Source organism: Podarcis bocagei (genome assembly GCF_964188305.1).
Source record: "Podarcis bocagei genome assembly, chromosome: 5".
In the NCBI taxonomy this organism is placed as follows: domain Eukaryota; kingdom Metazoa; phylum Chordata; class Lepidosauria; order Squamata; family Lacertidae; genus Podarcis; species Podarcis bocagei.
In genome coordinates, this window is record NC_138129.1 from 54648958 (window position 1) to 54663548 (window position 14591).

The window sequence follows — 14591 nt, forward strand, 5'->3', positions numbered from 1 at the left end:
CCGCAATGTCAGTGTATAGTCTCCTTGTTTCTTTGTTGATGCATCCCGCACCAGGAATGTTCCATCCGGCATGTCTCGTAATTTGTCATTTACCTCTTCCCTGGAATAACAAAATGTAGATCAAAGTATTACTCATTCATAACAGCATCACTCATTGTTACAAGTGTGTGTGTGTGTGGGGGGTTTCCTTTACTTTGGTTCTGAAATTATTTTTCTTTAAAACTGTCTCATTCCAGTTTTATGTTGACCAATACATAGTATCTGTAATCTGTTTTAAGAACTTTCAAAGGTAAATTTGAACTTTTAGATTCTGGAAGCAGCTGCACCTGAAGCCTCATTCCTAAATGGAGGCCAATAGTTGAGCACCAACACTTAACTGTATCTGATTAAATAAACAAAGGGCTGTTTCATACTGCCCTAATGTCCTATAGAGAAGTTGTATTTCATTTATTTTATAACAAGATAGTAATTGTTTATTATAAACAATTAAAATTTATTGGTTTACAAGTAAATAGAAACTTTATACTGCCTAGGATGATATTCAAAATAAGACTAGAGGTTTATTATCTATCTAGAGACAGGAGAGCAACTGTGAAATTAAGGATTTCTGTTTGGCTCTCTGTACATATCCAAAGGCACCATGAAAGATCACTTATTCAAAGACTGATAACTTTCTAAAAGCCATGCTTGGCAGTTACTGGGCAGAAGAATTTCTTTCATGAGATAAAAAGAAGTTGCTGCTTGGCTAGCAGAGTCAAAATATTTGTAATTTGCACAATACATGCCCTGAGTATCATATTTATAATGTTTGTTCTCAAAAGTGCCATTTTTATCCCTGGTTTCTCCTTTTACATAGAAAAGAGGTTGTTAAACTGAAATGTGTTAGACAGATGGTCATGGATTCAATATGAAAAGATACTTTCATGGATTCAATATGAAAAGATAATTAAACTCAGGTTTCCTTTTATTTGTGACACTTAATATAAATGGTTTTATTTTAAAATTGCCAAATTGTTCAGGGTGGTTAAAACAAAAAGGGACAGTGAAGCGCTCCAAGAGGATCTCTCTGCAGTGAGTAAACAGGCAGTGAAATAGCAAATGCAGTTCATTATGAGCAAGTTTAAAATGGTACACATTGGGACCATATTTTTACATATATGGCAATGGGATATGAGCTACCAGTGACTGATGAGGAATGAGACCTTGGCATCATAGTGGACAATACTGACCCAGTGTGAGGCAGCCGTGCTAGTGATCATTAGGAAAAGTATTGAAAATAAAAATGCCAATATTGTAATGCCATTATACAAATCTTTCGTGTGATCACAGTTGGAATGATGTGTACTAGTTCTGGTCACCTCATCTCAAAAAGGCTGTAGTAGAGCTGGGAAAGTTTGTGAAAAGGGCTACCAAATTGATGAAGGAGATGGAGCAACTCTAGTATGAGGAAAGGTTACTTGGGGCTTTTTGGTTCAGATAAAAGACAAGTATAAGCAGACATGATAGAGGAGTGGAGAAAGTAGACGGGGGGGGGATTTCTCTCTCTCTCATAACACTAGAACTCGGGCACATCCAACAATTCTTAATGTTGGAAGATTCAGGACAGACAACACAGTGCATAGAAAAAATCATATAGAAATCATTCTCATAAGTGGTGGTCAATTTAGATGGCTTTAGAGGATGATTAGACAAATTCATGGAATATAAGTCAATCAATGGCTACTAGTTATGATGGTTAGGGTCTGCCTCTACTGTTGTAGGCAGTATGCCTCTGAAGAGCAGCTAGTGGTTATCAGAGGTGAGCAGGGTGCTATTGTGCTCACATTCTGCTTGCAGGCTCCTCATGAGCATCTGGTTGGCCACCATGAGAACTGGATGTTGGCTATTATTTTGTCTGATCCAGCAGGCTCTTCTTATGTTCTTAACCCCGGCCTCATAGTGAAAATTATTACAGATTTCTTAACTGTTTTAAAATGGTGACAACACAGTCTAGAAAATGATATATGTGCACTAAATTTAAGATTAATCCGTTCACAATGTTACCTGAATAATAATAATACATTTTAATATGTACATACTAAGCAGGGGTATAGAAACATTGGCCCAGATGTGACTCATAGGGCCTCTGGATCCTGCCTGCATTGCCCCCACCTCACTCTGTCCCTTTCCCACTGCAATTATGTGTAAAATGGCTTTATTCAGGGACTTTTCCCTCCATGTGTGATGCAGCCCTCCACACTTCACAATCAAGCTTCAAAAATGCCTTCTATTGGAGCAATTAAAAGTCTATTTTTGTTGAAAAGTGGTATGTAGAGGGCGTATGTGGGACATTCGTCCCAGAGAGTGCAACCAATTCCCTCCCTCTCCAATACCCCCTGCAAAAAAATAAGGCTTCAATAAAGTTAAAATGATGCACATATAAGATTGTGGGTATGGTATGTGGGGTATGCATGTGATTTGCATGTGGGGAAGGCATGCAGCCTCCAGAAGGCTGGCCAAGAGGATACATAGCCCTTGGGCTGAGAAATGTACCCAACCTATGATATAAAGGAAAGCTGCAAGTAAGCCACATTCTCCTCCAGGAAAAGAAAAATCTTACCTTGAAATGTCTCCCCAGTACCATTCGGCATCCTGCAGTGATGAACTGCAATTCTCTTTTATCCCACTTGTATTTACTGGAGTTATTGGTTTGGAGGGCTTTGGAGGAAGAGCTGGAAGAGAGATTTCATTGGTTTACTTTTTTGGCTTTATAACGATATCTCAAAATATTAAATAAGGGATTCAATCAGGAAATAATACATTTTAGGTAAAGCATTGTATGGTACTAAAGACCTGTGAGAACTGAAGAGAAAGAAAAGGAAAGTGACAGAAATCCCTTTTCATCTGAGATTGTAGTACTAAAACAGAAAATTCAGTTTTAAAAAATGTCTGGTTTAAATGAAAGATGATTTGGCAAGGAATAATCAATTACTCAAAACATTTTTCTATTTACTTCTACAATGCCTACCACACTAAAGTAGTTAAGATGATTCACTGACTTCTGTTTCAAAGGCTACTTTTAAGTGCCCTAAGTTCACTGTTCTTGCACATGCTGAATCAAGCCAATTTAAATTATACTGAACTTTAACCTAGTCATTCAAACTCTGAGTTGCTGATCAAGCATCAGATTCAGTTGGCAGCATACAAAACAGCCAGATTCCAGGACAGAATCATAGAATCATAGAGTTGGAAGAGACCACAAGGGCCATCGAGTCCAACCCCCTGCCAAGCAGGAAACACCATCAGAGCACTCCTGACATATGGTTGTCAAGCCTCTGCTTAAAGACCTCCAAAGGTGGGGTTTTTTTTGGCTATATCCTCCTCAAATTGTGCACGTTCACATTTCTCACATCGATAGCCTACCTTTCTTCCATCATGGAACCACAAGGAGCCAGTGCCCAATGCCAGACCAATTACAGAGTTTTTGGTTTTGTTTGCTTATGTGGGTTGGGTGCCATAAATTTAAACCACACCTAGAACAGATTTTGGAACTTTTATTTTTTTTAAAGCATGAAAAAAGTTATGGATTGGGCCATCTATTGGACACCTGTAGGACACTGGTCTTGCAGAAGGCACTGTAAGTTTGGGCACCAGTCACAGTTCTGCCTTCAGTGACAATACAATACTTGAGCCCAGCACCATGAGAGAGTGGGGCTGATGGAAAGTAACACATTTTGTTGCTTGGCAACAATTCTGAAGTTGACTGTGAAGTGCTTCGGGAACACATCCTACTTTTTTCAAACTACAGCAACATACTGCCATGTTCTGCATCCAGAGAAGACTGGCCCTCCAAAATATATAAGGAGAATAGTACATAATCCAAATTCCAGCCCATGACCCTTGACTGGCCATGCTCTAATCTATTTTACTGAAAATTAGCCTAAGGCTATGCTTGCAAAGACCAGGGGCATTTTTGGATTGGCTTTATGTCTGTGTAGCCACCTTGGCAATTTATGTTGCACTGCAGTTCCATGCCATAAAAGCCACTGGACTACTGACAAAGTGTCAGGACTTCAATTTGTGTCAAAGTACTATGATGTACCAAATATTGTTTCTTCATTTGTAAAAAAGTATCAGTCCACATTTTTTCTAACATACTGTTCAGTTTTCTAAAGGTCTATTCTTTCTCAACACTGTGGAAAAAAAGTGTGCAGGAATAATATTTTAATGAATTATCTACTGGACTTAGCAACATCCTCAAATTAAAACATTGCCTGTTACTACACTACAGACTTGAGACTGCAAGTGAAAAAAAGTATCAAGATTAAGAATTATTCTTCAAGTTTACTTGAGATTTTTTAAAGAACATCAGAGATATCAGATTGCATCAACAAAAGAATAACAGACTGCTTCACACACACATATATAAAGAACATATACCACATGCATATAATTATGAAGGTGCTATATATGCACATCTTGCTTGAAGAGTTTGCACATATGTGTTCTCCCGAGAGGCTAGAGCAAATCTACAAATCCCTGTGTCTGAAACTGCTGCTCTTACCCTGGTGGAGAACCTATGCTGGGAGCTACATGTAGAGACTAAAACCTTTTAATTCTCTTGGACCTATATGCCGTTTTTGATAATCAAGAAAGATGGCATGGATGATATCGTCTACCAAGGATGCATGATAGGAGGATTGCATCTTGGTTCCACTCTTGGTTGGGTAGACCTCAGAAGGTAGCGCTTGGGTCAGGACCCCTGCCCTTTAGTTGCGCTAGGGCAGGGCTGGACAATATGGTGTCCTCCAGATGCAGTTGAACAGCAGATTGCATCATCCCTGATCCCTGGACCTGCTGGCTGGGGCTGATTGTAGTCTAATAACATCTAGAGGACACCACATTGGCTAGACCTATGCTAGGGAGTGCTGTATGGTTTAGCCTTGTTCTCCATACTCTTTAAATATATATTCAGAGCTACTGGAGATTTTATCAAGGATTTGGAGTTGAGCTTATCAGTATGCCAATGTCACTCAGTTCTATTCCTCCTTTTCCAGAAAAACAAGGTGAGCTGGTTGAGTGGATTCCTGGCATCTGTAATGGACTGAATAATGATTAATAAACTGAAGCCAAATCTAGACAAGACAGATGTTGAGAATGGGAGGTATGACTGATCTAGAAGCTGTGACTTTCCTGTGCTGGACAGTGGTCCTATGTGGGTGGGTGTGTCTCCCCAGTCACCAGTCAGGGCTTAGAAGGCATCCTAAGCCAGCACAAGATTGTTAAACACCAGGGGCCAAAGCTTACTCTCTCAGTGCTACTCTTTGGGCAAAACCCTGCAGATAGTAAGGAAGCCACCTTAACAAGAGTTCTAGCAAAAGCCAGAACATTCAACATATAGCAATCAACCAACCAGTACACAAAGAAAGAAAACTACATAGGGGAAGGCAGAGGAAAGGAGGGGAGAGAGAAAAGATCATGAGAGAAGGTAAATCTCAGGCAGCCTACTCTGCCTCTCACCTGGGGTACTATAACCCCAATACTACCTCTCATTTAGGGGTGCTGACACCCACTAGATTGACTTATTCTGACAATACATGGGGGGGACCATTCATATAGAGGGGGGGGGAGAGACAGAGTCATCCAACAGTCAGCACCAAATACAATCAGCACCCTAACAGAGCACCCCTGAATCATGCAGTTCTACCCTGAGGGGCCAGTTCAGTTTTAGAGTTGTTAAATTTGTCAGTGAGATTTAGTTTTTGTTACACATAGGTCAGCTTGCAAATATTTATTTATTCACTATTAAAAGAATTTATATATTGCTTTTCAGACTGTCTTGCCGGAGTGGTGCATGCTTTGGTTATCTCCCACTTGGACTATTGTAATGTGCTCTACGTGGGGCTACCTTTGAAGGTGACCCGGAAACTACAACTAATCCAGAACGAGGCAGCTAGACTGGTGACTGGGGGCAGCCGCCAAGACCACATAACACCAATCTTGAAAGACCTACATTGACTCCCAGTACGTTTCCAAGCGCAATTCAAAGTGTTGGTGTTGACCTTTAAAGCCCTAAACGGCCTCGGCCCAGTATACCTGAAGGAGCGTCTCCACCCCCATCGTTCTGCCTGGATGCTGAGGTCCAGCGCCGAGGGCCTTCTGGTGGTTCCCTCACTGTGAGAAGCAAGGCTACAGGGAACCAGGCAGAGGGCCTTCTCAGTAGTGGTGCCCGCCCTGTGGAACGCCCTCCCATCAGATGTCAGAGAGATAAACAACTACCTGACATTTAGAAGACATCTGAAGGCAGCCCTGTTCAGGGAAGTTTTTAATGTGTGACATTTTAATATATTTTTCATCTTTGTTGGAAGCCTCCCAGAATGGCTGGGGAGGTCCAGCCAGATGGGCGGGGTACAAATTAATAAATAATAATAATTCATTTCAAGAATAACAAAAGTGGACCCTCCATTGCACCTCAGGACAGAATGCCAGCATAGGAGCTGGAGGGCAGGCTGCCATTTCCTGCCCCTGCTGCCTGGGGTTAAGTATTTTGTTCTGCCTGAGGATGAGACTGGCTGTGTACGGCTCATCCCCTTCACATGTTTGAGAGTCCTTCCCGAGTTCCTGGCAGCTTGTGAATAACTCAGGAGTGGACCTGTGTGCAGCTGGGCATTTTCAGAAGGCCAGGTACACCTGCCAACAGTTAATCTGAACACACACATATGGAGAGGAGAGTGCTAGACCTTTTGGAGGATCAATCCATGTTGCTCTTGCAATGCTGCATTTCCGCTAGATGCACAAGCTGAACAGAAGGCAACCTAAGGCTTTCTGCTCCACTTTACAGAGCACCTAGCAACTCAGGCTTATTTGTGCAGTTTATGCACACCCAGAAACTCGAATAAGATATTTGTGTACAAGCCTGATGTGCTAAGTACTCCATGTGGAAGAATGGAAAGATGGCCTAAATGACAAGCAGCACACAAATAGGGGTTTAGTTCAGTCAATCTCCCTTACTCCACACTGTTTGACTTGGACATTACAGATATCTGGACTGTGACACAAGTTATTTCTTAATTTAAAATATTTATATCTTACCTTTCTACAATTGCTTAAGGCCACTGACAACTTCAATTTAAAACCATTTCATTCAAAGTGAACATCAAAACCAAATCAAATTCCTTCCCCCATCTAATATTCCCAAACAAATGGGACTTGCATCTAAAGGCAAGGAAGGAAGAAAAATGATATGTGGTGGTGGTGTGTTCATTCATTTCACAAAGCTGGTGCAGCTCTGCTTACCATTAACAAATAACCTCCCTGGTAGGAGAGCAACAGGGAAGTTCTCAATGAAGATCTTAAAAAGTTAATGGGCTCTAATGTGGAATGGTCTTTTTCAAGTCCAATTGCTGGAGGGTGAGCTTGAGGAGTTTGCAGCTGGGGAAGACAGAGTTAATTTTTCCCTTTCCAGGTGCACCCTTTAGGAAAATCACCCATGCAACAATTAGGCAGTTAACCCTTCTTTCTCCAGCTGCAACCAATAATGGCAAATACATTTATAAATACATAAATTCAAAAATCAGCATATGAAATTGGGCCAAGAACTTCAACAGCAGCAGTGCAACTGGCAAAATAGAGTCAATTATGTTTCCATCTGCCATCCCCCACAAACAGGCAGGCATATGACATTCTGCACTAACTGCAGTACAGTATTTGAATAGTCTTCAGCAACCCCACTTATGGCACACAGCACACAGCAATCCTGGAAATTACAAAGGTATAGATAACTTGGTGCAAGTTCTCTACCTCCACTAAAAAAGCATAACAGCAGCATATCAGATGCAACTGGGGGTGGTTGGAAAGGATACTGCTTTTCCATGGGAAGAAATTGATTCAAGATGCATACCTGCTCCAATAAAGCAACAAATATACTACTGATAATAGGTACACTTCACACTCTCAGAGCCTCAAGCCTCCCAGTCAACATAATCTCCACCTTGTCTTGATTCAACTTTTGCTTGTTAACTTGTCATCTACCTTAAGAGAGCTTCCACCAACCAATTCAGAGAAGTTGCTTAAAGAAAAATAAAGCTTGATGTAGTGACAGCAGTATATTGATTATACCTAACCACAAAGTTCTGCATTATCTCTCCTGGTGGCTTTATAGATATATTAAGTAATATAGGTGATAAAACTGATGCCAATGGAACCCACTATTACATCTCCCAGAGGATGGGCTGGCTTCTATACTAACCACCATCTGGGATTGTTCTAACAAAATGACACAGAGTGAAATCAGTGAGATGCCAACATCTACTAGATGTTCCAGATGATGCAGTAAGATATTATGGTCCACAATAACAAATGCTGCTGACAATCAGAAGGGAAGCATTCCCTATATCTCCAAATTAAAATGTCCCACCAGGGCACCTAAAAGTACATCCCTATTTTGTTGAACAGAATACAAACATATTGAACCAAAGTGTAAATTACACATCATGGGACTCTGAAATATTTCCCTATACTTTAAAAAAAAACACCAAACCAAACAGACTGGGTAGTCTACATGGACAGTTGGTCACGAGGTCACTGCTTCACCCTCCTGCCCAAGACCTTTTCTAGCTCGGAATTACCAAATTGCCATTTTACTGGAAGTAGGAAATACAAGGACCACACATTTTTGCTTTGTCGTATTCCTATTTTTCTCTAAGCTCTACAGGATATTCTAGTTTAAAAAAATAAATAAATAAAACCTCGTGTTAATTTAATGGTTTTAAATCCCCTCCCCACTGGCCATTGTTGCCATGCAGCAGTAGCACATTTCCCCAAGAAGCAAATTGAGATGAAGCTTCCTACCCAAACATTCTTCTATATTGCCAGACTGGTGCCCGTGGTCCCTGCCTTTGGATGCGGTGGAGGCTGAGGAATCCAGCTAGTCTCTATGGCACAAAAAGGGTGCTGGAGAGCAGCTTCCTGCAGTCCTCCTTGGTTTTTCTTACTGAACTGGCACAGAGGGAGTAAACCGCAAGGAGTGATAAAAGGCTCCAACAGTTCTGAGGCTAGAAAGCCCTCTTTGCTCTTGCCTCTCTCTCTTTTCAGGACTCCATAAAAGCCTGTCCACTGTCCCAGGCTGGAAACAGCAGGGACTGGCAGGAAGTTTCTGCCTCTCAGAAAAAGCCTTTTACCCCTGGTGGTGGACCCAAACCAGTGCTGAATGCCTTCCTACCTACAAGGGCAGAAAGAAGACCAATCCTAAATATTAAGAACTTAAAGAGACATTAGACAAAATAAGGCAAAGTAAGACTTATTTTGTATATTGGGGGTGGGAGGAACCTCAAAACCTCCTCCTTTTTTTGGTGGTCTGCACACCACAAAGCAAGGAGGTGGGGAATACCACAGGGAAAGAATGAGAAATGATTCTGCACTTGAAAAATACTTGTTTATAAAGGAATGTATCTTGTTGAAAATGAGTGGGAAACTGCTCTAGGAACTGGTTGCAAAAGGCTTATATTTTCTTAACATTAAAATATCTTAATTTATTTGCTACATTGAAAGCTCTCTTAAAATCACTGGTACTATTCATGGAAAGATGGAACAGTCCCATGAAGGTACCTCAAGACTGGCACTGGGTCCTCACATTTATAAGGCATTTGTACCTTTTGATATTATTTGTACAGCGAATATAACACAATAGCTTCTATGGTCAATCAGCATCTGCTTGGTAAATTAGTATCCATTTGGAACGAAGCTGCAATATAAAAATGCAAATCCTTCATCCTATAAAGCATAATTGGTGAAGTATTTAATTTTCTGATTTAACAAGTCACTTTGGTCACTTGCAGGAACTATCCACACCTGTTCCAACAGTACTAGCATAATAGTAAATTACAGAATTAAGTGACAGTATTAAAACAGTGCTAGAGATGCAGGAGCATAACGGTTGATTTTTTATTTAGTATTGGTTTTATAGGCTGCCTTTGGGGATATAATGCACACAAGGTGGTTTATAGTATAAACAAAATACAAAAAGGAAATTCAAACAATTCCAAAATAACATTATGTAAGGATGTACATAGGCACATGGACTTTAGAATAAGCTCCCAAATTTAATTTAACAGCCACCAAGCATAACATAATTTAATGTGTTACTGTGGAGAGGGGAATAAAATGATAAAGACTTAAAACAGTCCACTATGAAAATGAGGATTTTCCCATGTTTCACTGAAGCAATACAACAGCTACCAAATCACCTAGAAAACTTAGTGTTGAATTGCACTAACAAATTAAAGGGCACCTTTTACTCCTCTAAGTTATTTTCTGCCTCTTGTGTGCTCTTGATAGAATCCTAGAAAACCCAGCTTTCATTTTTCAAAATATTGCTTTTAGCCTTTTCCTCCATAAAATTATGTTTGATATTCAATATTTCATTGTCAAGCAAGTTGCACTTCCCCTGAATTACCCCAAACCATATTTATGCAAAAAGAAAAGAAAATCCTGATTTCGCAGAAGGCTCAGATTTTATTTGTTCACTGAAGCAGAAACAGCTACTAATGGCAGTTCAAAAAACGATGTTTAGCCATTTCCTCAAGATTAAAAAGTGAGTGAATCAAGATTAAAAAGTGAGTGAACCTTTCTTCTGTATTTGTACATAAGCATGATCAGATCTAGACTTCAATAGCTAGCTGGTATGCACTGCTAAGTTACACAATTTCTCACAAAGGCAAAGATAAACACCATTTCTCACAGTGGAATGGTTTCTCGAAAGCCTGCTTATTAGTAACCCTACTCCCACTCCAAGCCAGCACCACCGACCAACCTGCATTCAGAATTCAGCTAACTCTGATTGGGATTTGAGAAACTGGACTCTGAAAGGAAATAGCACTTCAGCCAATGAAAGCACAGTACTGAGATCATACGTTGGTGACGTCAGTACATAGACTGTATCTGTGGAGTTTCTAGCAGGTACTTTCAGTATAGCTGCTCAGCTTTTGCAAATGATTTTCCTTTTCTGCTTTACAAAAATCCAAACCTCTCTCTGTGTGAAGACATTTTATGTCTCAAAATACACTACAAATTGAAGCTTCAGAGTCATGTGTAAGGCAATGAAAAGAAAAAGACATGACTCATCCATAACAAGACAGTGGAAGCAATTCAGTTACATTCTTTCTAATGCAATTTACATTATTTTCAACAGTTAAGACTCCAAAATCCACTGTTGGGCAATACTTTTTATTAGGACCAACAAAAATCTCACAGAATAATTTTCCAGAAGTTCTCTTATCTGTCAGGTTAGCTATTACATAAGGCAGGGGATGAGAAAGACTGGGGCAGGGGAATTTAAAAATAAATATGAAACTTAAGGTGGATATTTTAGCTCCAATATAACTCTACAATTCTATGATCCTATGATTCCATAAAATGGTGATTACTTGCAGCTAGGTACCGCAGGTATCAGGTTGCACCTAGAATCCCGAGATACACAGGCAATGGCTGATCCCCATTTCTGGAAACATAAAGCCTGGCTGTTATTCAGAACCTTTTCATAGCATAAGCAAAACACACGGGAACTGAAAGCATTTGTGCAGTATTACATCAAATGACTATTTCTTGTTTAGCCAGCATGTCTGATTGTAGTATCTGATTACAATATAAAAAGGGTCCAGTTAATTTAACTTAATATATGCATTTTTCTTGGAGCAGATTCTTAAAGCACTGGCACAGCAAGCCTCCTTAACTCAAGAAATATCTATTTGGGCTTCTAACTGTACCGGGCATGGCTATGCTACATCTAAGAGCTTATCTCACTTAATGTGGTGTTATTGGTTGTGGATCTCTGGAAAACATTGTGCAACAATTCACAGTGGTGTTTTGTTATGTCCATTTCTGCCTCCTCCCACTTGTTCCCAAACTAACAGTATTAGTTTCAGATTTGAATTCATGCCCTGAGACCTTTGGGTATAGGGTGGTATAGAAATTAAATAAATAAATAAAAATTTTGAGAACTGCCCTAATACATTAGAATGGTACAAGAAAACTCCCTAGGTGGTGAAAACTTTACTATCTCCCATATTACTTGTCAGTTTTGTGCCTAGATGGTTCTTTAAATGCAAAGACAAGAGGTTCTGTAATATCTGAAGTAGTAATTTATTACAGTACATTTCATAAGCTAGGGTCTGTATCACTAAATGCAATTATCTGCAGAAAAGTAATATGCTTGCAGCCTTGCTTTAGAACATCTGCAAGATGAAAAAACATTAGACCGTTTATTATGAAAACTATCAGCTTGGTTTCTCTTCTGATCATATCTGAGTACGGTAAGTACACAGGATTCAGTAGTACTAAAGCACTGACCAGCAACTGTTCACATGCCTTCTCAACCTTTATCAAGCAGCATAGTCTAAAAGCACACCGTGACATCATGAAGCAGTCGTCGCAGCAAGACCCAAGGATGATTTTCCTGGGGTGCTGAATAGCTGAGGCTCCTTTAGAAAAAGATTTTGCATAATATAAAGGTTAGATGGACTGAGCAGATCAGATCAAATTTTTTTTTGAAGCAGGATGTAGCTTTAAGATGAATATGTGTGAACAGAAATATAATTTGCCCCTTGGAACAAGCATATTCAAATCCCAGTTTAATTTTGTACATGCATCCAAACATGGCAACTTCAATGGTTTTATGTACAATGGTACCTCTGGTTGCGGACAGGTTTCATTCTGGAGGTTCGGTCGGATCCCGAGGTTTCTGCAACCTGAGGACCGCTTCTGTGCATGCGTGTGGGGCGAAACCCGGTCAAATACTTCCGGGTTTGCCGTTTTCGCATCCTGAAGAACCCAACCAGAGGGTTACGTAACAGGAGGTACTACTGTAATTCCTTTTCTTGCACCCTAAATCCTGCACTCCAAAACCAAGACTCATGCCAGGTAGTAATGCTAAGTTGACGAAGACATCTCACCCTAAATGTCTACAGCTGTTTCAGTAGGAAGTATTATCTAATAATAATTCTGTGTTAAGATCCAAAAAATGGGGACTCAGACCACCACCCACATGTTCTCCCCATTCTAAGAGGGAGCAGTTCTTCTCTAGAAGAATCTAAAATGTAATGTTTAATTTGGGCTAACAATATGTGCTGTAGCTTTGTTAATCTCTAGTAATAAAACTCAACAAAACTGAATTGAAGGAATTATAGGTTTTTTAAAAAGGTGACAGGTCTTCTGTACTTCATCCCAGTAATTTAGCATTGGCTGTACCAGAAAAGCAATTCAAATCCTAAAGCTGATCAACAGGTGGCAGGCATTCTTTTACTAGTTCAAACATCAAGGCACAAAACTTGACAGATATCACCAACCACACGAAAGATGCCACTTTCATGGAAATTCCAGTTTGATGAGCCAAATAAGCATTAGGCAGAGTAAAATCAGCACTAAGCTGTATCAGTGCTTTCACAAAGGAAATTTAAATGTGGCTGTTTTTTAATTTCTCCATCTTTGTGTGAAGATATCAATACATTAGTACCATACACGCTCAAGTGTTAATATTGTTACAGGCCACCCCAATCCCTGCAAGCCGTGCACAGGATTCTAGGGGTCTTGGCCCTCAACCAGAGTCTTGTGTTCCTTTGGAGAACTGAAGATGTGGCAGAGGCTGTCATAGCTTTAATAAATATGATTTATTTACATATTTACACCTGAATTTAGATGGGGGGAATCCAGATCTATCTTACCACATGGTCATCTTAAGAGGGGCTTGCTCCCCACAGCAGTGCAGCCCTGGAGTCCAAGGAATCACTCCTTAACTGCCTTCAGCCAGCCAACCAAGATTGTTCTGTGCTTTTTTCAGCTATTCCAAAGCTTCATGCCAAAGGCCCCACTCTTCCTATGACATCATGCCCACTTACCCTGGCAACTTTCCAAATCCCCTATGTCTGTTCACACCTCAGGGCAGGAGGGAAGGACAGTTCTCTTGCATTGGCAATGGCCTTAGCTTGGCCACATCATTTTGCACAGGCTTGCCGAGGAATTCCTATGCTGCTTGTATTTCCCCATCATATCCCAAATAGTCAAAATCTTATCATTTATTATTTTCTAGGGTTTGGGGGGGGGTCACCCAAACCTACAACAATATCTACAACATAAGTAACCATGTTTCCAAGAGGGCCAAAGTGTTGTGTGCTTTATATGCTTTTAAAATGTGTGTGGGGGTATTATTGGGTTGTTTTTATTCTGATTATGTATTTTGTGATTTTATATTTTGATTTTATTCTGTGAACTGACCTGAGACCTCTGGGTCTAGGGTGGTATATAAATTCTAATAATAATAATAAAATCAGCAGCAGCAGCAGCAGCCCAAACCACTCAGGAAGTAAGACTCACAGGTACATTCTAGTTGTAATCATGTGCAACTAGCTTTGGTGTATCTCCCATCAAAAGACACAACCAACCAGTTCAATAAGAACAATACAAATCAGGCAAATCCCCTTGCTAGATCTGTGTGAATGCATTAGGGGATGGGAGCATTCTTACAGAGCAATTCTATACATGTCTGTCCCCCCCACCTCAGCAAGAAGTTACAGTATGTTCAGTTGAGCTTATTCCCAGCTCAATCCTATAAATATATAGGA

General features: G+C 40.1%; 1 protein-coding gene across 5 annotated transcripts in view; it reads right to left on the bottom strand.

The window, feature by feature from the left end:
* The window catches only part of LOC308586500 (phosphatidylinositol 3-kinase regulatory subunit gamma), a 242176-nt gene that overhangs the window by 19748 nt on the left and 207837 nt on the right, over positions 1-14591 (bottom strand). For all 5 annotated transcript variants that reach the window (XM_081193158.1, XM_081193156.1, XM_081193157.1 and 2 more), the window contains 2 exons: positions 2600-2711; positions 2-100 (listed from right to left, as the gene is read on the bottom strand). In XM_081193158.1, the coding sequence (XP_081049284.1) occupies positions 2-100; positions 2600-2711 (211 nt within the window). The remainder of the gene's footprint in view (position 1; positions 101-2599; positions 2712-14591) is intronic.